The sequence below is a fragment of the Elephas maximus genome, chromosome 7 (assembly GCF_024166365.1).
Source record: "Elephas maximus indicus isolate mEleMax1 chromosome 7, mEleMax1 primary haplotype, whole genome shotgun sequence".
In the NCBI taxonomy this organism is placed as follows: domain Eukaryota; kingdom Metazoa; phylum Chordata; class Mammalia; order Proboscidea; family Elephantidae; genus Elephas; species Elephas maximus.
Window position 1 is genome coordinate 26914895 of NC_064825.1, and position 26410 is coordinate 26941304.

The 26410-nt window shown below is 38.0% G+C and overlaps 1 protein-coding gene across 1 annotated transcript in view; it reads right to left on the reverse strand.

The window, feature by feature from the left end:
* Positions 1–26410, reverse strand: part of HEPHL1 (hephaestin like 1) — a 108070-nt gene that overhangs the window by 57821 nt on the left and 23839 nt on the right. Inside the window, exons 3-4 of the mRNA XM_049889508.1 lie at positions 1247–1459; positions 202–381 (exon numbers count right to left, since the gene is read on the reverse strand). Coding sequence (XP_049745465.1) covers positions 202–381; positions 1247–1459 — 393 coding nt within the window. The remainder of the gene's footprint in view (positions 1–201; positions 382–1246; positions 1460–26410) is intronic.

Below are 26410 nucleotides of genomic sequence, written 5' to 3' on the forward strand. Positions count from 1 at the left end.
TTACCTATTGCCTTGCCCCTTCTCATATTGTTTTAGGCTTCAACATTTGTCACATCTTATACCATTTTCTAACTATTCTTGTCACTAAGTTATAAACCTTTGAAAACTAGGTTCAATATTTCTGTGTTTTTTGCATCCTTGTAGTACCAGATACACAGAAAGGCACTAGTATGTATTTGTTAAAATGTGGGAGACACTTACCGTGCATTTTGTTACTCCTCTGGAAAACAGCATCTTCTTTGTCAACTGAATCAGGGTCAGTGCAGAAATGTCTGATATTTTCATCGAGGTACCAGCTTTGGTTCTCATCCACCAGAGTGAACATTATAATAAACTCTCGGTCCACATCAGTCCTTGTCCCTGAATATTTATTCAGGACACCTAGCAGCCACATTCAAAAAAGTAGAGGAAAAAGTTCAAGATGAATTAAATCAAGATGATGAGTTTTTGCTTCCTGCCAATGGTATCAGATAAGTTTGAAGTTTTTCGAAGACCTACATAAAGGTGACTTGGCATCCCTGGTGGTACAAGCAGTTAACACAGTTGGCTGCTTACCAAATGGTTAGAGGTTTGAGTTCACCCAGATGGGCCTAGGAAGAAAGGCCTGGAGCTCTATTTCCAAAACATCAGTCATTGAAAACCCTGTGGAGCACAGTTCTACTCTGACACACATGAGGCCACCAGAGTCAATCTGATAGCAACTGGCTTTTTTGGAACGCAAAAGCAACCAAGGGCTTTAATGGAAATGGTAGAACTTGGAAGAGAAAAGTCGTAAAACAGAAATCTTCCCAAATACAGACTTAGAAACCTGCCTATCCCTAAAGGAGGGAGACTTCACTGACAGAACACAGGTACAGTAAATCAATTAATAGAGAATAAAAAAGCAAGCCGATCATTTGGGTGAAATAATGAACCAAGAGCATCCCTGTTTTGTGACTAAATATTTTACTTTTCTATGTGTGGTATCAGTGAGGTATAAACAGCTTTGCACTATTTTTTTTAAAGCATATAAGTTTCAGAATTCTGTCATAATGCTTAGAAATCTGGATTAGTGCCTCTCCCTATGGTATTAGATTGATCTTCCATGTTAGAAGAATTTCCCTAAGTTTCAAGAAAGTTTGGAAGAGGAGGTACACTCTACGTGTAGCAAGAGAGGTAGGTGAAACAAGAGCTAAATCTTATATATACTACAACACACCAGAAGGTTATCTGAGAACAGGCTCCTGGGGGTGGAGGGTCTCTTTACCTTTCTTACACACCAGCAGAGGGCCAATTAGCCCAGAGCAGATATCCTTGGGGGCGTCGATGTGTGAATGGTACACCCAGGTCAGACAGTTGGCATCTGCTGAAGTAGGTCCATATTCTTCTCTCACTGGCCAGACGTAGGTGTAGTTCTTGCCAGGAGGAACCACGTCATCATCCTTGTTCTTTCCAGACGTTCCATCTGGGTACAGGGCTCCTATAAAGACAACATAAAATATAGTTAAAACACAGAGATCACATGCAGTAGCAGAAAGGGCCGAAGCTTTGGAATCAAACACAACAAAATTGAAAGTTATTTACTATGAGACTTCAAACAAATTATATAAACTCTCAGCACTTTGGTTTTCTAACTGGAAACCTATCTACCCTGCAGGACGGGGAGAATAGACAAGGCAATGCGTATGGAGTGTCCAGCACAAAACCAGTTGCCATTGGGTCAATTCCAACTCATGGCGACCCTATGTGTTGTAGGGTAGACCTGTGCTCCATAGGGTTCTCAAGGCTGTGAACTTTCAGACACAGATCACCAGGCCTGTCTTCTGAGCCACCTCTGGGTGGATTTGAACCACCAGCCTTTCAGTTAGTAGTCAAGTAAGTGCTTAACCATTTGTGTCCCCCAGGGACTCCTGCACAGAACCCCATTACCCCATTCCTGTCCAGTCCATTCCAACTCATAGTGACCATATAGGATAGAGCAGAACTGCCCCATAGAGTTTCCAAGGGGTGCCTGGCGGATTTGAAATACCCACCTTTTGGTTAGCAGACGTAGCTCTTAACCACAATGCCACTAGGGTTCCCTGCACAGAACCAGGCACTTAATAATTGTTCATAACATAAAGTCTCCTGATAGGCCTCCTGTACCAATCAGGAAGATTTTAATTCACTTCACTTAACATTAACTCAAGAAGAGGAGGAGAAACAGCAGGAGAAACATAAACACTTCTTGGGCACTTATTATAGATTCAGCACTAGCACCTGTATGAGGTCTCTGCACTTTAAGAAGGATCTTTGTATCTTGCTTTAAACGATCTTACGGTTGTGCTGTGAAACAAGATACATATTATGAACACATGGACAACTAGTGACTAAAACAAGGTGGTATGCTGAGTGTAATTTTGGGTCACAATACATGGGATGCCCCAGAAGAGATCCGTATCATGTAAGATGGAGGGAGTAGGGACAAATGGGAAAAACATCTTCTGTTTTATCTGTTTTACTAAGAAGCCACAAGATTTTTCAACTGAGAAAAGCCCACTGTCATGGACTGAATTATGTCCTCCCAAAAACGTGTGTATTAACTTGGTTAGGCCACAATTCCCAGTATTCTGTGGTTGTCCTCCATTTTGTGATTGTAATTTTGTGTTAAAGAGGATTAGGGTGGGATTTTAACACCCTTATCAGGTCACGTCCCTGATCCAGTGTAAAGGGAGTCTCCCTGGGGTGTGGCCTGCACTAAGGAAAGCGAAGCTAGCAGAGAGTTGGGAACCTCACAGAGAGTTGGGGACCTCATACCACCAAGAAAGCAACATCGGGAGAAGAGCGCAGCTTTTGGACCTGAGGCTCCAGCGCTGAGATGCTCCCAGACCAAGGGAAGACTGATGCATCACAAGGACCTCCCTTCAGAGCCGACAGAGAGAGAAAGCCTTCCCCTGGAGCTGGCGCCCTGAATTCAGATTTCTAGCCTACTGGACTGTGAGAGAATAAACCTCTCTTTGTTAGAGCCATCCACTTGTGGTATTTCTGTTATAGCAGCGCTAGATGACTAAGGCACCCACTACTCAAATCAGTTTGAAAAAAAATCCCTTGGGTAGAAGACAAGAGATCCGTCCGTGCAAATTATAATTATTCAAAGCTTCATAATGAGGGTGGGATTTGAAGGGTGTTGAAGGACTAGGAGGGGCAAGGCTGGTAGTGAGAAAAAGGTTGGAAGTTGAAGGCAGAGAGAGATGGAAGTAGACAAATTCCAAGTTCATTCATTCAGCAAACATGCAAGCAAATGTGCTAGGCATTAGGAAGGCAACTCAAATAAGACAGCAAGAGTCAGTGTAGCCAAGGCAAGTTAATGAAAAGGTATAACTAAAAAAAAAAAAAAAAAATTACCATTTTAACTAACAAATTCTACCATGAAGACATAATTTGATTTTTGAAGAAGGATACAGGAAGAAAACAACACCCAAGCCCCTACTATGTGCCAAGTACAGTGGATACTTTATATATATTATCTCACTTATTCTTCAAAGCATCTCTTAAAATAGGTATTAATATCCACTTGTTAGATTAAGTTAGCACTGTTGGTATGTATGTGACAGAGCCTGATTTGAGTCCATTTGTGTCTGACTCAGCACTACATCATGATATCTACCCCCAAATAATTGGGAAAATAGTGTATGGACCATTTTCATGTATTTACTTATTCACTTAACTTTCCTTTACATACTTATTGTTTTTATTCTAAAAGGAATATGAAGAGACTTCATCTCACCCCGACATTACTGGCACTAATCAAAAAAAACAGAAAATAACAAACATTGGAGAGATTACGGGAAGATTAAAACACTTCCATACTGCTGGTGCAAATGTAAAATAGTATAACCACCATGGAAAATGATATGGCACCTCCTTAAAAAGCTAGAAATACCATAAGATCCAGCAATCCCACTACTAGGAATATATCCTAGAGAAATAAGAGCTGTCACATGGATAGACATATGCACACCTATGTTCACTGCAGTATTATTCACAATAGCAAAAAGATGGAAACAACCTGAGTGCCCATCAACAGATGAAGAGCTAAACAAATTATGGTACACACACACAATGGAATACCATGCAATGATGAAGAACGATGATGAATCTGTGAAACATCTGACAACATGGATGAATCTGGAGAGGATTATGCTGAGTGAAATAACTCAATCACAAAAAGACAAATACTGTATGAGACAACTATTATAAAAAGTCAAGAATAGGTTTACACACAGAAAAAAACAATCTTTGATGGTTGTGAAGTTGGGGAGAGGAAAATCACTAACTAGATAACAGGTAAATGTTAACTTTGGTGAAGGGTAAGACAACATACAACTGTAGGGAAAATCAGCACAACTTGACCATGACAAAATCATAGAAACTTCCCAGACACATCTAAACACCTTGAGGGACCAAGTTACTGGGGCTGAGTGCTGGGGACCATGGTTTCAGGGAACATCTAGGTCAATTGACATAACATAGTTCATAAAAGAAAATGTTCTACATCCTACTTTGGAGAGTAGCATCTGGGGCCTTAAAAGCCTGTGAGCAGCCATCTAACATATATCTATTGATCCGGAGCAAAGGAGAATGAAGAAAACCAAAGGCACAAAGGAAACGTTAGTCCAAAAGTATAATAGACCACATGAACCACAGCGTCTACCATGTAGCCCAGAAGAACTACATGGTGCCTGGCTACCACTGTTGACTGCTCTGACAGGGGTCACAGTAGAGGATCTGGGAAAGAGCGGGAGAAAAATGTAGAACAAATTTCAAATCCAAACACAAAAAAGACCAGACTTACTGGTCTGACATAGACTGAAGGAACCCCCAAGGTTATGGCCCCTGGACACCCTGCTAACCCAGAGCTGAAGCCACTCCTGAAGTCCACCTTTCAGCCAAAGATTAGACAGGTATATAAAACAAACAGTTTAACACATGTGAGGAACATGCTTCTTAGTTCAATCAAGTATACGAGACTGAATGGGCAACACCTGCCCAAAAGCAAAGACAAGAAAGCAGGAAGGGACAGAAAAACTAGATGAATGGACATGGAGAACCCAGGATGAAAGGGGAATGGGGGAGAGGGCTGACACAGGGCAGGGATTACAACCAATGTCACAAAATAATTTGTGTATAAATTTTTGAATGGGAAACTTATTTGTGTTGTAAACTTTCACCTAAAGCATAATAAAATAAAATAAATTAAAACAAAAGGAATATGAATCATTTTATAAATTAAACTCATATGCCACATAATACTTGAAAGATGGAGAACAAAGCTTATATAGAGGAAGTAGGAGACCAATCTAACAAGCTAGATCCTTTCAGTATTAAGTGTAGCTCTGAATTTCCTGAATGTCAATTGAAAAGGAAAAATATATAAGGTTATATTGTTTCTTTGTCCTGTAAAAGGAAGCTTACTAGTTCTTTAAGAGAGCTGAACTTTTATTCTGCTACTAAATTCTAAGAGAATATTTTCAAGAAAATCATTATATACAAATTATGGAGTAATGAATTATGTCTTCAATGTTTTCAAAAATGATCTCCAAAAGATGTAAAAATATTCTTTGTTTTATTATTCCTTGAATTGTCTCTCAGTGGTATACTGATCAGTCTTTTAATAAAATCACTTTTCATGGGAGTTAAATTAATGTCGTTTACTGCTTTCTAATTTTATACATTGATCTAATGTTGTATTGTTGGGTGCAGAGTCGATTCTGACTCATAGCGACCCCATGTGACAGAGTAGAGCTGCCTCAGAGAGTTTTCTTGGCTGTAATCTTTACAGGGGCAGATCACCAGGTCTTTTTCTTATGGAGTGGTGGGGTAGGTTTGAACCACTAACCTTTGGGTTAGCAGTCAAGCACTTAACCATTGTGCTCCCAGGACTCCTTGATAGAGAACTAAAAGGTAGAAAAAATACAGAGTGCTACCCTCCAACCTTTAAATCCAAAAGAACATTTTTCTTTTTCATTTCTTGTATTACCCACACCTTTCAGCAGCACTGGATATTGCCAACTCCCTCCCTCCTCTTTAAAAAATTCTTGTCCATTGGCTCCTGTGACATCACACTGTCCTCTTTGGCCACTCTTTTTCAGTCACTTTGCCAACTCATTCTCCCCTAACTGCCATCCAGTGTTGGAGTTCCTGAACATACCATGTTAGCTCCATTCCTTCCATGCCCAGCGCTCTCTCCCTGGGTGACAGCATCCTTTCCCACAGTGTCACTGATCCTCTAACATTAGTGACTCCCAATTTTATCTCCAGCCTAGACCGCACCTCTGAGCTTTACACTGATACCCAACTGTCTACTTGATGTCTCCACCTAAATATCTCAAAGAGACCGAAAATACAACCTTTCCAAAGGAACATCCACTCTCCTCTTGAAGCCTGGTCCTCAGTTACTGCCTCCTCTCTCTGTGAAAGGCACCACCAGTATCAATGCCACCAGCCAGAAAAAAAGGGAGTATTCTATCATATTCCTTCCTTAATTCCTTACCTCCAAAGAAACCATAAGATCCTGTCCTTGCTTCTACTCAAATCTATCCATTTATGTCCATCTTCACTGTTTATAACTCCATCCAAACTACTATCATCTCTCAACTGGACCTTCTGCAGTAACCTTGAACTGGCTTCACTGCATCTATCACCTTTCTAATCCATTTTCCAAACCATAGCAAGGGTGATCTTTCAAATACCAAGTCTGATTATATTACTCTTTGCTTAATATCATTCTATGGCTTTCCATTAACTCCTTAGGATGAAAAGTAAATCTGGATTGCAAGATCCAGCATGTTCTGGCTCAAACAATCCTGAACTTCCTATGAGAAACTGGGTCAGGGTTCTAACAGGCAATCACACGATGACGGAGGCAGTAGAGCCAGTGTGAAGTTCACAGGCGCTGGAGTTAGAACGCCTGGAATCAAATCCTATCTCCATCACTTATTAACTATGTGATTTCGGCAATTTTCTTCTCTTCTATGAGTCTTAGCTTCTTATTTGTAAGATGATGATAATCATAATACCTACCTTATAGAGTCCTTGAGGCTTATATAATACCCATAAAGCATTTATCACCATGCCTGATATACAGTAAACATCCCATAAACCTGGTTATTATTTATTTATAGCATATGGCTAAGTTTTTAATCGTATGTATATATATGTATATAGGGTCACTATGAGCTGGAACCAACTTGACGGCACCTGACAACTATACACACACACACACACATATATGACTAGAAGAAGGGGTTTGAAAAAAATTTTGAGCAATGGTAACATTAACAATATCAGAATATTAAGAAACATTCATTCATTTGGTTGTATATATTCTAGGATATGTGTGCTTTAAAAAATTATAATGAAATGAACAGACATTTCACCAAAAAAGACATTCAAGCAGCTAAAATACACATGAGGAAATGCTCTCGATCACTAGCCATTAGAGAAATGCAAATCAAAACCACAGTGAGATACCATCTCACCCCGACACTACTGGCACAAATAAAAAAAAAATAGAAAATAACAAATGTTGGAGAGGCTATGGGGAGGCTAGAACTCTTATGCACTGCTGGTGGGTATGCAAAATGGTACAATTATTCTGGAAAATGATAAGGCACTTCCTTAGAAAGAAAGAAATCAAAATAACATATGATCCAGCAATCCTACTCCCAAAAATATATCCTAGAGAAATAAGAACCGTTACACGAATAGACATGCACACACCCATGTTCATTGCAGCACTGTTCACAATAGCAAAAAGATAGAAACAACCTAGGTGCCCATCAACAAATGAATGGATAAACAAACTATTGTACATACACACAGTGGAGTACTACGCAATGATAAAGAACAATGATGAATCCGCAAAGCATCTCAGAACATGGATGAATCTGGACGGCATTATGCTGAGTGAAATAAGTCAATCACAAAAGGACAAATATTGTATGAGACTACTACTGTACAAACTCATGAAAAGGTTTACACAAAAAAAGAAACCAACTTTGATGGTTATGAGGGAGGGGAGGGGTGAGGATGGAAAACCACTAAACAGATAATAGATACGTGATAACTTTGGTGAAGGGTAAGGCAATACACAATACTGGGGAAGCCAGCACAACGTGTACGAGGTAAGGTCATGGAAGCTCCATGGATACATCCAAACTCTATGAGGGACTGAATCACTGGGCTGAGGGCTGTGGAGACCATGGTCTTGGGGAACACCTAGCTCAAAACGTCTGAGGTCTTAAAAGCTTATAAGTGGGGGCAGGGCCAAGACGGAGGAGTAGTCAGATCCCCCAAAACAAGTGAATCTATTATATATGACAATCTAAGAGCCCTGAACATCAAAGGCAAAGCTGAGGAATCAGACTGAGTGGCAGAGGGAGTGAGAGACAGTTCAAAAGCAGCGAGGAGTTGCCAGGGCTGATCCAGCGGGAATCAGTACTCTGCAGGCCGGATTGGCTGCCATGCATGGTGAGGCAAGCAGTGGTGTTCAGGACGCATTTTCCACATCGGGAAAGACCAAGCAGTGAAGAGTTTACTCAAGTCTCTAGAACCAGTGAAAAGTGGTGCTACATCAGAAAAAGATAAGTACGTGAATCTAATCTATCGTGCAGATCAAAAAACACCCTGTTTGGGAATAAACTCTGTCTCATTTACCTACTCCCTCCCTGCCCTGCACTGGGTCCAGCTGGCTTCAGTGATTGCCGTTTCCCCTGGGCAAGAAGTAGGACCCATCACATGTCCTGGGCCATTTTCCCAGCCTTGGAGAAAGAACAAACTAACAAACACGAAAAAATAATCTGCCAGCTTCCCTAAGCCAGGAACTCAGGGCAGGCACAGCTTCTTTGCCTAGGCACAGGCATAAGGGGTCCATGGACTTTGAATGCCTTTCACCTATGCATAGACCTCGGTGGGCCCATTTCAGCAGCATAGGCCCTCATTAGCATAGTACAACAGGGTATATACCTGAAGCCTAACTTCATTGTATGAGCTATATGGTGGAGTGGTAGGTTCATGACATTAAGCAGGGTCCTCACCTATCCACATTAGGGGCCTGAGGACTGGTGGCTCCACCCATGCCACCTAGCCACCAGTGACAGGGCTCCAGGAATAAGTGGTGCCTCCCAGTCCTTACAGCCAACAGCACTGGATGCCCATAGTCTGGCTGCAAAACCTACTCACCTACACACACTAGGGAACAGGGTCACGCTTTCCTCCAGATACTCAGGGGCAGCCATCATCCCCCTGCCTTGCATAGCATGTGACCCCGTACTGCAGCCAGATACCTGTGCTTACGCCAATCACCCCTGCCTGTCTAGGACTGTAGGTGAGAGCCTACACCACACACTTGGTGACTGACTACCTGGACACCTAAGCTGAATCCATACAAGAAAACTAAGTAGACTCCTGGGCTCACATACCTAGTAGCAGATCTAACCACTTGGCAACAAGACATTAGATCTTCAAAGGCACCAATAATGAAACTAGTTCACATGAGTAGTCTATTTGGGCATATCAAAACAAAACAACACAAGAAGCTAGGACACAGTAAGCAAACACAAAAAACAAATAACCTATTGATGGCTTGGACACAATAGTAAATATCAAATCACATAAAGAAGCAGATGCTTCCAGTGGTCCCTCTTACAAGAAACAGAAAGACCCCCCAAAACAAGTGAATCTATTATATATGAAAATCTAGGAGCTTCAGCAAGCTCCCAAAGCAAAGATTCAAGGAATCTTCTGGAGGAAGAGGAATTCTTGGAATTACCAGAGTTACAGTACAAAAGATTAATAAAAAGGACTCTTCAAGAGATCAGGAGAGAAATCAGGCAAAACACAGAACAAGCAAAGGAACACACAGACAAAGCAATACAGGAACTTAAAAAACATTATAGAAAAGCACAATGACAAATTCAACAGGCTGCAAGAATCCACAGAGAAACAGCAAATAGAAATCCAGAAGATTATCAATAAAATATCAGAACTAGACAACTCAATAGAAAGTCACAGGAGCAGAACTGAGGCAATGGAAGTCAGAATTAGTGAGGCTGAAAATAAAGCAATTGACACCTACTTACTTGAGAAAAAATCAGATAAAAGAATTTTTTAAAAAATGAAGAAACCCTAAGAATTATGTGGGACTCTATTTCTATCAAGAGGAATAACCTAGGACTGACTGCAGTACCAGAACGGGGCGGGGTGGGGGGGGAGGGGATAACAAAAAATACAGAGAGAATTGTTGAAGATTTGTTGGCAGAAAACTTCCCTGATATTGTGGAAGTGAGAAGATATCTATCCAAGAAGCTCATCGAACCCCACACAAGGTAGAGCCTAGAAGAAAGTCACCAAGATGTATTATAATTGAACTTGCCAAAATCAAACATAAAGAGAGAATTTTAAGAGTGGCTAAGGATAAATGAAAAGTCATCTACAAAGGACAGTCAGTAAGACTAAGCTTGGACTACTCAGCAGAAACCACACAGGCAAGAAGGCAATGGGATGACATATAAAAAGTCTTGAAGGAAAAAAATTGCCACCCAAGAATTATATGTCCAGCAAAACTGTTTCTCAGATATGATGGAGAAATCAGAGCATTTCCAGAAAAATAGAATGTTAGGGGATTTTCAAAAACCAAACCAAAATTATAAGAAATAATAGAAAGTCCTCCAGTTAGAAAATCAATAACATCAGATAACAGCCCAAGACTAGAATGCAGGACAGAACAACCAGACATAAAACCCAGAGAGGGAAGTCACAAAAATAAATCAAAGCTAAAATGCTGAAAATAGAGAAAGAGACATCAATATGTATAAGATGACAACACTAAAACAAAAAAGAGGGACTAAAATATGTAGTCATAGGTCTTCCATATGGAGAGGAAGACAAGGCAATATAAAGAAATAAAAGATTGGTTTAAACATAGAAAAATAGGAGTAAATATTAAGGTAACCACAAAGGAAGCTAACAATCCTACACATCAAAATAAAAAACAAGAAAAACAGAAAGGCTCAGCATATACAAAATCAACAACAAAAAAGATTAAAAGAAAAACGACTCAGTACAGAAAATTAAGTGGAACAAAGAAACTGTCAAAAACACACATACACACAAAAAGACATCAAAATGACAGCACTAAACTGGTACATCAATAATTACACTAAATGTAAATGGACTAAATACACAAATGAAGAGAGAGTGGCAGAATGGATAAAAAACACAATCCGTCTATATGCTGCCTATAATAGACACACTTCAGACTTAAAGACATAAACAAACTAAAACACAATGGATGGGAAAAAAACATATCAAACAAACAACAATCAAAAAAGAGCAGGTGTGGCAATATTAATCTCTGACAAAATAGTCTTTAAAGTAAAATCAACCACAAAGGATAAAGAAGGACACTACACAATGATAAAAGAGTCAATACACCAGGAGGACAGAACCATAATAAATATTTAGGTACCCAACAATAACAGGGCTCCAAAATACATAAAACAAACTCTAACAGTGTTGGAAAGAGAGATACACAGCTCCACAACAATAGTAGGAGACTTCAACACATCACTTTTGGTGAAGGACAGAACATCCACAAAGAAGTTCAATAAAGACACGGAAGATCTAAACGCCACTATCAACCAACTTGATCTCGAAGACATATACAGAACACTCCAACCAACAGCAGCCAAGTATATTTTCTTTTCCAACACACATGGAACATGCTCCAGAATAGATCACATATTAGGCCATGAAGCAAGCCTTAACAGAATCCAAAGCATCGAAATATTACAAACCATCTTTTATGGCCATAAAACCATAAAAGTAGAAATCAATAACAGGAAAAGCAAGGAAAAAAAATCAAACACATGGAAACTGAACAACATCTTGCTCAAAAATTAATGAGTTATAGAAGAAACTAAGGACGGAATAAAGAAATTCACAGAATCAAATGAGAATGAAAACACATTCTAACAGAACCTTTGGGACACAACAAAAGCAGTGCTCAGAGATCAATTTTTGCACACATCCAAAAAGAAGAAAGGGTGAAAATCAAAACATTAGCCCTACAACTTGAACAAATAGAAAAAGGGCAGCAAAAGAAGCCCTTGGGAACCAGAAGAAAGCAAATAATAAAAATTAGAGCAGAATTAAATGAAATAGAAAACAAAAAAAAAAACAAGTCAAAGAGTTAACAAGACCAAAAGCTGGTTCTTTGAAAATATCAATAAAATTGATAGATCATTGGCCAAACTGACAAAAGAAAAACAGAATACGATGCAAATAACCCAAATAAGAAATGAAATGAGCGATATCACAAAAGATCCGACTGAAATTAAAAGAATCATAACAGAACACTATGAAAAATTGTATTTTTACAAATTTGAAAATCTAGAGGAAATCGACAAATTTCGAGAAACACACTACCTACCTAAAGTAACACGAACAGAGGTAAACCTAACAAACAGAGGTAGATCAACTAAATAAACCTATAACAAAAGAAGAGATTAAAAAAGTAATTTAAAAATTTCCAACAAAAAAAGAAGCCCTGGCCCTGACAGTTTCACTGGAGAATTCTACAAAACTTTCAGAGAAGAGTTAACACCACTACTACTAAAGGTACTTCAGAGCATAGAAAAGGATGGAATACTCCCAAATTCATTCTATGAAGCCAGCACAACCCTGATACCAAAATCAAGTAAAAAAAAAAAAGACAACACAAAAAAAAAATTACAGACCTGTATCCGTCATGAACTTAGATGCAAAAATCCTCAACAAAATTCTAGCCAATAGAATTCAACAACACATCAAAAAAATAATTCACCATGACCAAGTGGGTCTCATACCAGGTATGCAGGGATGGTTCAACATCAAAAAAACAATCAATTTAATCTATCGCATAAATAAAACAAAAGACAAGAACCACACGATCTTATCAATTGATGCAGAAAAGGCATTTGACAAAGTCCAACACGCATTCATGATAAAAACTCAGCAAAATAGGAAAAGAAGGAACATTCCTCAACATAATAAAGGGCATTTATGCAAAGCGAAGGGCCAAAATCATCCTAAATGGAGAGAGTCAGAAAGCATTCCCCTTAAGAACAAGAACCATACAATAATGCCCTTTATCACCACTCTTATTCAACATTGTGCTAGATGTCCTAGCCAGAGAAATTAGGCTAGAAAAAAATAAATAAAGGTTATCCAAATTGATAAGGAAGAAGTAAAAGTATATTTGTAGATGATATGATGTTATACACAGAAAGCCCCAAAGAATCCACAAGAAAACTACTGCAACTAATAGAAGAGTTCAGCAAAGTATCAGGATAAAAGATAAACACACAAAAACCAGTTGGAGTCCTCTACACCAACAAAGAGAACGTCTAAAAGGAAATCACCAAATCAATACAATTTACAATAGCTCCCAAGAAGATATAATACTTAGGAATATATGTAACCAGACACGTAAAAGATCTATACAAAGAAAACTACAAGACATCATTGCAAGAAACTAAAAGAGACCTACACAAGTGGAAAAATATACCTTGCTCATGGATAGAAAGACTTAACATTGTAAAAATGTCTATTCTACCAAAAGCGATCTATAGATACAATGCAATTCTGATCCAAATTCCAAAGACTTTTTTAATGAGATGGAGAAACAAATCACCAACTTCATATGGAGGGGAAAGAGGCCCCGGATAAGTAAAGCATTACTGAAAAAGAAGAACAAAGTGGGAGGCCTCACACTACCTGGTTTCAGAACCTATTATACCACCAGAGTAGACAAAATAGCCTGACCCTGGTACAACAACAGACACATAGAACAACGGAACAGAATTGAGAATCCAGGCAGAAATTCATCCACCTATGAGCAGCTGATATTTGACAAATGCCCCAAATCTGTTAATTGAGGAAAAGACAGTCTCTTTAACAAATGTTGCTAGCATAACTGAATATCCATCTGCAAAAAATGAAACAAGACCCATACCTTACAGCTTGCACAAAAACTAACTGAAAACGGATCTGAAACCTAAATTTAAAATCTAAAATGATAAAGATCATGGAAGAAAAAATAGGGACAATGCTAGGGGCCCTAATACATGGCATAAACAGTATACAAAACACTACTAACAATGCACAAACACCAGATAACTAGATAACTGGGAGCTCCTAAAAATCAAACACTTATACTTATCAAAAGGCTTCACCAGAAGAGTAAAAAGACAACCTACGGGCTGGGAAAAAATTTTTGGCTGCAACAAACCTGATCAGTGTCTAATCTCTAAAATCTACAAGATACTTCCAAAACTCAACAACAAAAAAACAAGTAACCCAATTAAAAAATGGCCAAAGGATATGAATAGACACTTCACCAAAGAAGGCACTCAGGTGGCTAACAGACACTTGAGGAAATGCTCACGATCATTAGCTATTAGAAAAATGCAAATTAAAACTACATTGAAATACCATCTCACCCCAACAAGGCTAGCATTAACCCAAAAAACACAAAATAATAAATGTTGGAGAGGTTTTGGAGAGACCAGAACACTTATACACTGCTGGTGGGAATGTAAAATTGTACAACCACTTTGGAAATCGATTCGGCCACTTCCTTAAAAAGCTAGAAATAGAATACCATAAGATCCAGCAACCCCACTCCTTGGAATATATCCTAGAGAAATAGGAGCCTTCACACGATTATATATATGCACACCCATGTTTATTACATCACTGTTCACAATAGCAAAAAGATGGAAACTACCTAGGTGCCCATCAATGGATAAATGGTTAAATAAATTATGGTATATTCACACAATGGAATACTGCACAACGATAAAGAACAACAATGAATCTGCAAAACATCTCATAACATGGATGAATCTGGAAGGCATTATGCTGAGTGAAATTGTCAGCCGCAAAAGGACAAATATTGTATGAGACCAATATTATAAGAACTCAAGAAAAGGCTTAAACACAGAAGAAAACATTCTTTGATGGTTATGAGGGTGGGGAGGGTGGGAAAGAGGTATTCACTAACTAGATAGTAGTAGTTAGGTGAAGGGACGGACAACACACGATACAGGGGAAGTCAGCACAACTGGACTAAACCAAAAGCTAAGAAGTTTTCTGAATACAATCAAACACTTCAAGGGACAGAGTAGCAGGGGTCCCCATGGTTTCAGGGGGCAGCTAGGTCAATTGGCATAACAAAATTTATTAAGAAAATGTTCTGCATCCCACTTTGGTGAGTGGTGTCTAGGGTCTTAAAAGCCAGTGAGCGGCCATCTAGGTTGCATCAATTGGTCCCAACCCACCTGGAGCAAAGGATAATGAAAAACACAAAAGACACAAGGTAAATATGAGCCCAAGAAACAAAAGGGCCACAAAAACCAGAAACTCCATCTGCCTGAAACCGGAAGAACTAGATGGTGTCCGCTACCACCAATGACCGCCCTGACAGGGAACAAAACAGAGAGTTCCTGATGGAGCTGGAGAAAAGTGGGATGCAGACCTCAAATTCTAGTAAAAAGATCAGACTTAATGGTCTGACTGAGACTGGAGGGACCCTGGAAGACATGGCCCCCAGACTCTCTTTTGGCCAAAACTGAAACCATTCCCGAAGCCAGCTCTTTAGCAAAAGTTTAGACAGGACTGTACTACATAAAATGATATTTGTGAAGAGAGTGCTTCTTAGCTCAAGTAGATACATGAGACTAAATGAGCAGCAGCTATCCGGAGGCAAGATGAGAAGACAAAAAGGGACAGGAGCTGGTTGAATGGACACGGGAAATCCAGAGTGGAAAGGAGGGGTGTGCTGTTACATTATAGTGAGGGCAACTAAGGTCACATAACAATGTGTGTATACATTTTTGTATGAGAAAATATCTGGAACTGTTAACTTTTGCTTAAAGTACAATTAAAAAAGAAAAAAAAAAACAGCTTATAAGCAGCCATCTAAGATACTCCACTGGTCTCACCTTGTCTGGAGCAAGGCAGGATGAGGAAAACCAAAGACACAGGCGATAAGATTAGTCCAAAGGGCTAATGGACCAAAACTACCTCAGCATCCGCCAGGCTGAGTCCAGCACAACTAGATGGTGCCCAGCAACCACCAACTACTGCTCTGACAGGGATAACAATAGAGGGTCCTGGACAGACCTGGAGAAAAATGTAGAACAAAATTCTAACTCACACACACACAAAAAAGACTTACTGGTCTGACAAGAGAGTGGAGAAACCCCAAGAGTATCGCCCTTGGACACGCTTATAGCTCAGTAATGATGTCACTCCTGAGGTTCACACTTCAGCCAAAGATTAGACAGGCCCATAAAACAAAACAAAGACTAAATGGGCACACCAGCCCAGGGGCAAGGACGAGAAGGCAGGAGGGAACAGGAAAGCTGGTGATTGGGAACCCAAGGTCGAGAAGGGAGAGTGTTGGCATGTCATGGGCTTGGTAAGCAACATCATAAAACAATACGTGTGCCAACTGTTTAATGAGAAGATAGTTTGTTCTGTAAACCTTCAACTAAAGTACAATTAAAAAAATTATCAGTTAAAAAAAAATCATGCCATTTTCACCTATCAAAACAGCACAATATTAAAGTTTGAGAATACCAAAGGTTGGTAAGGTCATGGCAGAAACAGGCTGCTGGCTCACAAACAAATGGTAGAAGTATAAAATAAGCAATTTTCTGAAAAATAATTTGGTAATTCCTATCTGAAACAATTTATTTGAATATAACCAGCAATTTCACATTTAAAAATTCACTCTAGAAATACACCCAAAAATGTTTGTCAAAATACATGAACTTGAATGTCCATTTTAGCATTGCTGGTAGTAACTCAAAACTAAAAGCAACCTAAGTAACCATCAATACTGAACAGACACATTCATACAATGAAATACCATACAACCATTTAAAAGTATACAATAATATAAGAAAATACGCAAAATAAAGTAAGAAGTTAATAAAAAAATTTTTTTTTAAATAAAAGAAAGTGCACAATAGCATTATAGTACAACCCTTTTTGTATAAATTAACAAAGATATACACACAAATGCTAACATACATATAGAAAAATTTCTGAGAAAAATTTACAAGAAATTGTTAAAGATGATTACGTATGATGTGACAGACAAGTCAAAGGAGCTTTTATTTTTCTTTTTATGCCTTCCTGTACTCATAGGAACTTCTAACTAGCTTTAATACTACTTTTTTTCCTTATTTTTTTATATTGAACTAATTTTAGAATCAGACTGTGGACATTTCTCCCTTCTTTATATTTTTGTATATTGGAAAAACCCAGTAAATTTTATTTTTAAAATAGTCTTAATTACATTTTACATGGTGATCAAGAAAGCATCAACTCATTTTATCATTAAATGAGATAATGTATTAAGAGCTCCACCACGTGTCTGTCAGTTTGTCGTACTGTGGTGGCTTGTGTGTTGCTGGAAGCCATGCCACCGGTATTTCAAATATCAGCAGGGTCACTCATGATAGACAGGTTTCAGTGGAGCTTCCAGACTAAGACAGACTAGGAAGAAGAAGAAAAAAAATATTGGCCAATGAAAACCTTATGAATAGCAGCGGAACATTGTCTGATATAGTTCTGGAAGATAAGCCCCTCAGGGTGGAAGGCACTCAAAATACGACTGGGGAAAAACTGCCTATTCAAAGTACAGTCAACTTTAATGACATGGATGGAGTTAAGCTTTTGGGACCTTCCTTTGCTGATGTGGTACAACTCAAAACGAGAAGAAGCAGCTACAAACATCCATTAATAATCAGAACATGGAATGTACGAAGTATGAAACTAAAAAAAATGGAAGTTGTCCAAAATGAAGCAGAATGCATAAAGATCAATATCTTAGGCATTGGTGAGTGGAAATGGGTTGGCATTGGCCATTTTGAATCAGAAAACCACATGGTCTACTATGCCAGGAATGACAAATTGAAAAGGAATAGTGTCACATTCATCATCAAAAAGAACATTTCAAGATCTATTCTAAAGTACAATACTTTCAGCAATAGGATAATTCCCAGACACCTATAAGGAAGATCAGTTACCATGACTATTATTCAAATTTATGCATCAACCACTAATGCCAAAGATGAGGAAATTAAATTTTTTTTCCAACTTCTGAAGTCTGAAATTGATGAAATATGCAATTCAGTTGCATTGATAATTACTGGTGATTGTAATGATAAAGCTGGAAACAAAGAAGTAGGGTTGGTAGTTGGAAAATATGGTCTTGGTGATAGAAATGACTCTGGAGAGCACATTTCAGCTATGCTGAAAGAAATAAAGAGTAGGACAATATAATTCAACAAATAGAGAATCTCAATAAGGATACAGAAATTATTTAAAAAATTGAAGTTTTGACATTGAAAAGTACAATAAATGAAACAAAGTATTCACTAGATGGACTCAACAAAACTTCAAGATCTGAAGAAAGAATGACTGAGCTTGAAGACAGATTGATATAATTTGTCCTATCTGAAGAAGAGAGGAAAAAAAAAAGGTTGAAGAAAATAAACAACTTCAGGGACATATGAGACAATATCAAGTGTACTAACGTATGTGTAATAAAAAACCCAGTGCCATAATAGAAGTAATAGAAGTCCACAAAAGGAGAAGAGAGAAAACTTTTGAAGAAATAATGGCTGAAAACTTTCCAAATTTGATAAAAAATAAAAATCTACACATCGAAGAAAGCTTAATGAACCACAAATAAGATAAGTACAAAAAGAACCAAATATAGACTTTCCATGACTGTTGAAAGAGAAAGACAAAGAGAAAATATTGAAACCAGAAAGAGAGAAATTACTTATCGTATACAGGGATGTATCAACATGATTAACAGTTAACTTCTCATTTTAAACATTGGAAGTGAGAAGACAGTAAGATGACATGCTCAAAGTGCTGGGAAGGAAAAAAAAAGTCAACCAAGAATGCTATATACCAGTAAAATATCCCTCAAAAATGAAGGCAAAATATAGACATTCTAGATAAAGACTGAGAGAACTTTTTGCTACCAGACTTTGCCTTAAATGGAATCCTAGCTACCATAACTGAATATTTTGATCAAAGATTCTACAAAAGAATCCTGATCAAAAGGGTGAAAATTCAGAACAGAATTTAAAATCCTCATGGACTGTAGACTTTCTGGAGCAATGGACTCTCGATGAACCCCTGAAACTATTGCCCTGAGATAATCTTGAAACCTTAAAACAAAAATATCCCCTGAAGTCTTAAAACCAAACAGTAGTTTAGCTGAGCTAGTAAAGAATGTCCCCATTGAGCATTGTGCTCTTTCAAAAGCTATCTATATGGGATCAAACTGACAACAGCAACTTGAATGATTAGATAGGAAGCTTAGGGGACAGTGAGTTTATATTAATGGGGAAGTAGCAACTCAGAAAAAGAGGGCGAGAATGGTTATACAACTTGAAGAATGTAATCAGTGTCACTAAATTGTACATGTAGAAATTCGAATTGGTATACGCTTTGCTCTGTATATTCTCAACAACAACAAAATGAATAATTTTTTTTGGAAAAAGAAACCCTAAAGGAAATGATACCAGAGAGTAATTTGAATTCACGGGAAGAAATAAAAATCACAAAAAAGGGAAATATGTGAGCTAATATAAAAGGTTGTATAAATGTATTTTTCTTTTGTTCTCTTAACTTCTTTAAAAGTCATAACTGAGTATAACATCATGTTGTTGGAGATAGATAGATGCAATACATATGACAGTAATAGCACAAAGGAGGGAAAGAGAATGGAGTTCTATTGGAGCAAAATTTTTATATTTTACCAGAATTAAGTTAGTAAAAATATAAACTATATTGTGATGAGTGAATACACATATTACAATCCTAGGCCAATGAATAACACAACTCAAAAAGACATAGTTTTAAAAAATCAACAGTAGAATTAAAATAGTACACTAAAAAACATTTTTAATGAAAAAGACAGTAAAGTAGGACCAGAGGAATAAAAATGGAAGAAAATATATAGAAAGCAAATAGAAAAATGACAAATGCAAATCAAGCCATATCAATAATTACATTAAATGTGAATGGTCTATACACCCTAATCAAAATGCAGAGATTGTAAATCTGGATCAAAAAACAAAACCCAACAATATGCTATCTATAACTTAGATTCAGAGACACACAAATAGGTTAAAAGTAGAAGAATGCAAATGGTAGCCATAAGAGAGTTGGACCTATATTAATAGCTGTATCAATAAGAGACAAAATAGATTTTTAATACGAGACAAAGGTGGATGTTTGACAACGCGAAAAGGGTTAATGTATCAGGAAGATATAACAATTATAAATGTATATCCAGAAAATATATGTACTAAAAACTGACATAAGAGAAAGGAGAAAGGGATAATTCCACAATAATAGTTGGAGAGTTCAATACCCCACTCTCAATAACTGATAGAAGAATTAGGCAGAAAATCAGCAAGGATATGGAAAACCTGAGCAATGCTATCTGCCAACTCGACCTAATAGACATCTACTGCGTTTTTATGCAAACAACTCACAATGTCTATGTTTGTTTGCCAACCTCACCCTTGTAAGCACACTATGCTAATTTTTTTTGCAACAACTTGTTGGCAAACAAACGTAGAAGGTGTGCGTTATTTGCACAAAAATACAGCATACAATATTCCACCCAATGACTGCAGAATGTACCTTTTTTACAAGACCACATGGAACATTCTCCAGGACAGACTATATATTAGGCATAAAAAACTCAATAAATTTAAAAGGACTGATATTATACAAAGCATATTCTCTAGTCACAATGGAATTAAATTAGAAACCAGCAACACAAAGAACTCTGGGAAGCCTCCAAATCTTTGGAAATAAAACAATACATATCTAAATAACCCATGAAATCACAAAGGAAGTTGCAAAATATTTTTTACTGAATAAAAATGAAGATACAACATATCAAAAAATGATAGGATGCAGCTAAAGTAGTGCTTAAAGGAAAATTTAAAATTTTAAACACCTATGTCAGAATAGATGAAAATCTCATATCGATAACCTAAGCTTCCACTTTAAGAAACTAGAAAAAGAAGAGGAAAACAAACCCAAAGAAAATAGAAAGAACAAATGATGATTAGAGCAGAAATCAATGAAATACAAAATAGAAAAATGATACAAAATAGATGAAACCAGAAACTGGTTCTTTGCAAAGATCAATACAATTGAGAAACCTTTATCTAGGCTGACCAAGAGAGAGGGCACAAGTTACCAAAATCAGAATTGAAAGAGGGGACTTCACTATTGATGTTATAAAAATGAAAAGAATCTTAAGGGAAAATTACAAGAATTTTATGCCACAATAGTAGACAACTTAGACGAAACTGACAAATTCCTAGAAAGACACAAATTTTAAAAACTGGCTAAAAAAATAATTAAATTGAAATAGACCTATAATAAGTAAAGAAATTGAATTAGTAATTTAAAACCCTCCGAAAAACCGAGACCCAGATGGTTTCATTCACATATCCTATCAAATATTAAAAGAAGAAATAATGACAATCCTTTACAAAATCTTTCAGAAAATAGAGGAGGGAATACTTCTTAATTCATTCCATGATGCAAGCATTACCAGACAAAAACATCACAAAAAAACTAAAAATCAGTATTCCTCAAGAACATAGACACAAAAAATTCTTAACAAAATACTAGCAAACAATACAGCAATATATATATATTTTAATTATATACCAGTATCAAATGAGATTTACCTCATGATCGCAAGGTTGGTTTAACATATAAAAATCAATTAATGTAATATGCCATATTAATAGAATAAAGGACAAAAACTACATGATCATTTCAATAAATGCAGAAAAGCACTTAAAAAAATTCAGGACCTATTAAGTTAAAAACTCTCAACAAATTAGGAATAAAACGGCTCTTCAAAAAAAAAATTTTTTTTTTCCCTCAATCTAATATAGTATCTAAGAAAATCTCACAGCTAACATCATGCTTAATGGTATGTTTATTCTTGTGTTGTAATTGTTACTGTTGTTAGGTGCCATCGAGTTGGTTCCGACTCGTAGCGACCCTATGTACATCAGAATGAAACATTGCCTGGTCCTGCGCCATTCTAACAATTGTTGTTATGCTTGAGCCCACTGTTGGAGCCACTGTGCCAGTCTAACTCATTGAGTGTCTTCCTCTTTTTCAATGACCCTATACTGGAAGCCCTGGAGACACGTAGTAGTTAAGAGCTATAGCTGCCAACCAAAAGGTTGGCAGTTTGAATCCACCAGGCACTCCTTGGGAACCCTATGGGGCAATTCTACTCTATCCCATAGGGTCACTATGAGTTGGAATCGACTCAATGGCAGCAGTTTTCTACTTTACAAAGCATGATGTCCTTTTCCGGGGACTGGTCCCTCCTGATAACATGTCTGAAGTACCTCAGAGGCAGTCTCACCATCTTCTCTTCCAATGAGCATTCTGAGTGTACTTCGTCCGAGACAGATTTCTTCATTCTTCTGGCAGTCCATGGTATATCTGATATTCTTCACCAACACCATAAATCAAAGATGCCAATTCTTCTTTGGTCTTCCTTATTCATTGTCCAGCTTTAGCATGCATATGAGGTGACTGAAAACACCACGGCTGGGGTCAACCAGGCTCACATTAGTTCTTAAAGTGTGCCTGACCCAAGCATGGTGTTTATACTCCTGACGTGTTATACCCTTGACATATTTGGGAAAGTGTATGTCTATCTGTTGCCTGTACACTGTCCATGCAATAAATACTTGAATTCCAAAACTCTTTAATGCTGCCTGGGGCTCCCAGGAACTAGGTATGATGGAGTCTCTTCCATATACTGATACGGATTTGGTCTTTTAATCATGTTTTTTCTTTTTTTTTTAACTGCTTTACTGTGATACAATTTACACACTATAAAATTTGCCAATTTTAACTGTACCATTAGAAAATTTTTACTAAGTTTATAGAGATTATATTGCACAGTCCAGTTTTAGAACATTTCTATCATCTGCTCCCAAAAGTTCCCTTGTGCCTGTTTACAGTTAATCCTCACTTAAACTCCCAGCCCTAAAAAACCACTGATCTATGATCTGTCTCTATAAACTTGTCTTTTCTGGACATGTGATATAAACAGAATCATACAATATAGGGTCTTTTGCATATGGCTTATTTTACTTAGCATAATGGTTTTGAAGTTCATCCATGTTGTAGCATATATCAGTAGCTCGTTCCTTTTTATTGCTAAACAGTATCCCACTGTAGGAATATCCCACTGTATGAATATACCACATTTCATTTATCCATTCACCAGCTGACAGACATTTGGATTGTTTTCACTGTTTGACTATTAAGGATAACGCTGCAATAAGCATTCACATATATGTCTTTGTGTGTACGTATGTTTTCATTTATCTTGAGTATAATTAGAGGAATAGAATTGACAAACTGTATGACAATTTTTGGTTTAATTTTTAGAAAACTGCCGAACTATCTTCCCACGTGGCTGCATAATTTTGCATTTCCACCAGCAATGTATGAAGACACCAGTTTCTCTATATGCTCATCAGAATTTGGTATTACAGTCATCCTTTTTGATTATAGTTATCCTAGTGGGTGTGTTGTGATATCTTGTGTGGTTTTAATTTGTGTAATTTAATTTGAATTTGCATTTCTCTGATGACTAATGGTGTAGAGAACCTTTTTATAACCTTATTAGTCATTTGTATATTTTCTTTGTTGAAATATCTATTCAAATCTTTTGCCAATTTTTAAATTGGGTTGTCTTATTACTGAGCTGCAAGAATAATAATAGATAAAAGTCCCGAACAATGGCCAAGATGGCAGAGTAGTCAGATGCTTCCGGTGATCCCTCTTACAACAAAGACCCAAAAAAACAAGTGGAACAATTATATATATATATGACAAGATAGGAGCCCTGAACATCAAAGGCAAAGAAAGGAAATCAGACTGAGTGGCAGGGAGAGGGAGAGACGATTCAGAAGTGGCAGGGAGTTGCTGGACCTGACTCTGCGGGAACTTGCGCCCCCTCAGGCATGATCCCCTGGAGCGATCACAGTGGGGCTGGCAGTAGCATTTGGGACGTGGTCTCCTCAGAGACAGACAGTGAACTGCACAGCCTACTTGCATGTCTGGAACCAGAGAAGAACACTGCTCTTGGCAAAAGCTAAGTACTTGCATTTATTTTACCACGCCCCCAGCCCCCAAGCTGACTTCAGTGGTTGTCGATTTCCCTGGGCCTGAGATAGGTCCTGCTGCATGCCCTGAGCCATCCTCCCAGGCTTGGAAAATGAATAAATTATCAACTGGGGGAAAAGATAATCTGTTAGCTCGACTAAGCTGGGGAGCTCAGGACAGAAGTGGCTCCTGTCCAGGCACAAATGATCCACAGACTTTGAATACATCTCACCCCTACATGGACCTTTGTGCAATGATTTCAGGAAAATAGGCCCTTGTTGGCAGACTGCAACGATGTATGTGCTTCAGATCTGGGATCAACAGTTGCAGCTGTGCAGCGGAGAGGTGGGTTTTTGACGTTTGACACCGCTTTGCCTATTAAACAGGATCTTCACCTACCCACATCAGGGGCCTGAGGATGGGTGGCTCCACCCATGTTACCTAGCCACCCATGACAAGGGTCCAAGGATAAGTGGTACCTCCCAATACTTACAACCAAAAGCATTGGGCACCCACAGTATGGCTACAGAAACCACCCACCTGTGTTCTCTAGGGAACAGGGATGCACTTTCCTCGCAGACATTCAAGGGACAGTTGTCAGCCCCCTGCCTTGTTCAGAGCATGACCCTCTGCTGCAGATACCTGTGCCCACACCAATCACCCTTGCCCTTCTAAGACCGTAGGACAGAGCCTGTACCACACACTTAATGACCAACTACCTGGCCACCTGAGTTGAATCCATAAAAGAAGAGTGAATGGACTCCTAGGCTCTTGCACCTGGTAACAGCTCTAGCCATTTGGCAACAGGACATTAGAGCTTCCAAGGTGAAAATAATCAAGCTAGCTCACTCAAGCAGCCTATGTGGGCATATCAAAACAAAACAAAGCAAGAAGCTAGGATACAGTAAGCAAACATAAAATAAATTAATGCAATAACTTATAGATGGCTCAGACACAACAGTCAATATCAAATCACATAAAGAAGCAGACCATGATCGCTTCAACAAGCTCTCAAAACAAAGAATCAAAGAATCTTCCAGATGAAGGTGTTTTCCTGGAATTACCAGATGTAGAAAATGAAAAATTAATATACAGAACTCTTCAACGGATCAGGAAGGAGATGAGGCAAAACATAGAACAAGCCAAGGAACACAAGGATAAAGCAGCTGAAGAAATTAAATAGATTATTCAAGAACATAATGAAAAATTTAACAGGCTACAAGAATCCATAGAGAGACAGCAATCAGAAAATTTGGAAGATTAATTAGACGATTCAATAGAAAAGCATAGGAGCAGAACTGAGGAAATGGAAGTCAGACTTAGTGAGACTGAAGATAAAACACTTGGTACCAATATATTCGAAGAAAAATCGGATGAAAGAATTTACAAAAATGAAGAAACCCTGAGAATCATGTGGGACTCTATCAAGAGAAATAACCTACGAGTGATTGGAGTACCAGAACAGAGAGGGATAACAGAAAATACAGAGAGAATTGTTGCAGATTTGTTGGCAAAAACTTCCCTGATATCGTGAAAGACGAGTAGATACCTACCCAAGATGCTCATCAAACCCCACATAAGGTAGATCTCAAAAGAAAGTCACCAAGACATATTGTAATCAAACTTATCAAAAACAAAGATAAAGAGAGAACTTTAAGAGCAGCTAGGGATAAACGAAAAGTCACTTACAAAGAAGAGTCAATAAGAATAAGCTCAGACTACTTGGCAGAAGGAAACCCTGGTGGCGTAGTGGTTAAGTGCTACAGCTGCTAATCAAAAGGTCAGCAGTTCAAATGCACCAGGTGCTCCTTGGAAATCCTGTGGGGCAGTTCTACTCGGTGCTAAAGGGTCACTATGAGTTGGAATCGACTCAACGGCAAGGGGTTTGGTTTTGGTTTTGACTCGGCAGAAACCATGCAGTCAAGAAGGCAATGAGATGACTTATATAAAGCACTGAAGAAAAAAAAATTGCCAGCCAAGAATCATATATCCAGCAAAACTGTCTCTCAAATATGATGGTGAAATCAGGACACTTTCAGAAAAATAGAAATTTAGGGAATTTGTAAAAACCAAACCAAAGCTACAAGAAACACTAAAGGGAGTCCTCTCGTTAGAAAATCGATAATATCAGATATCAACC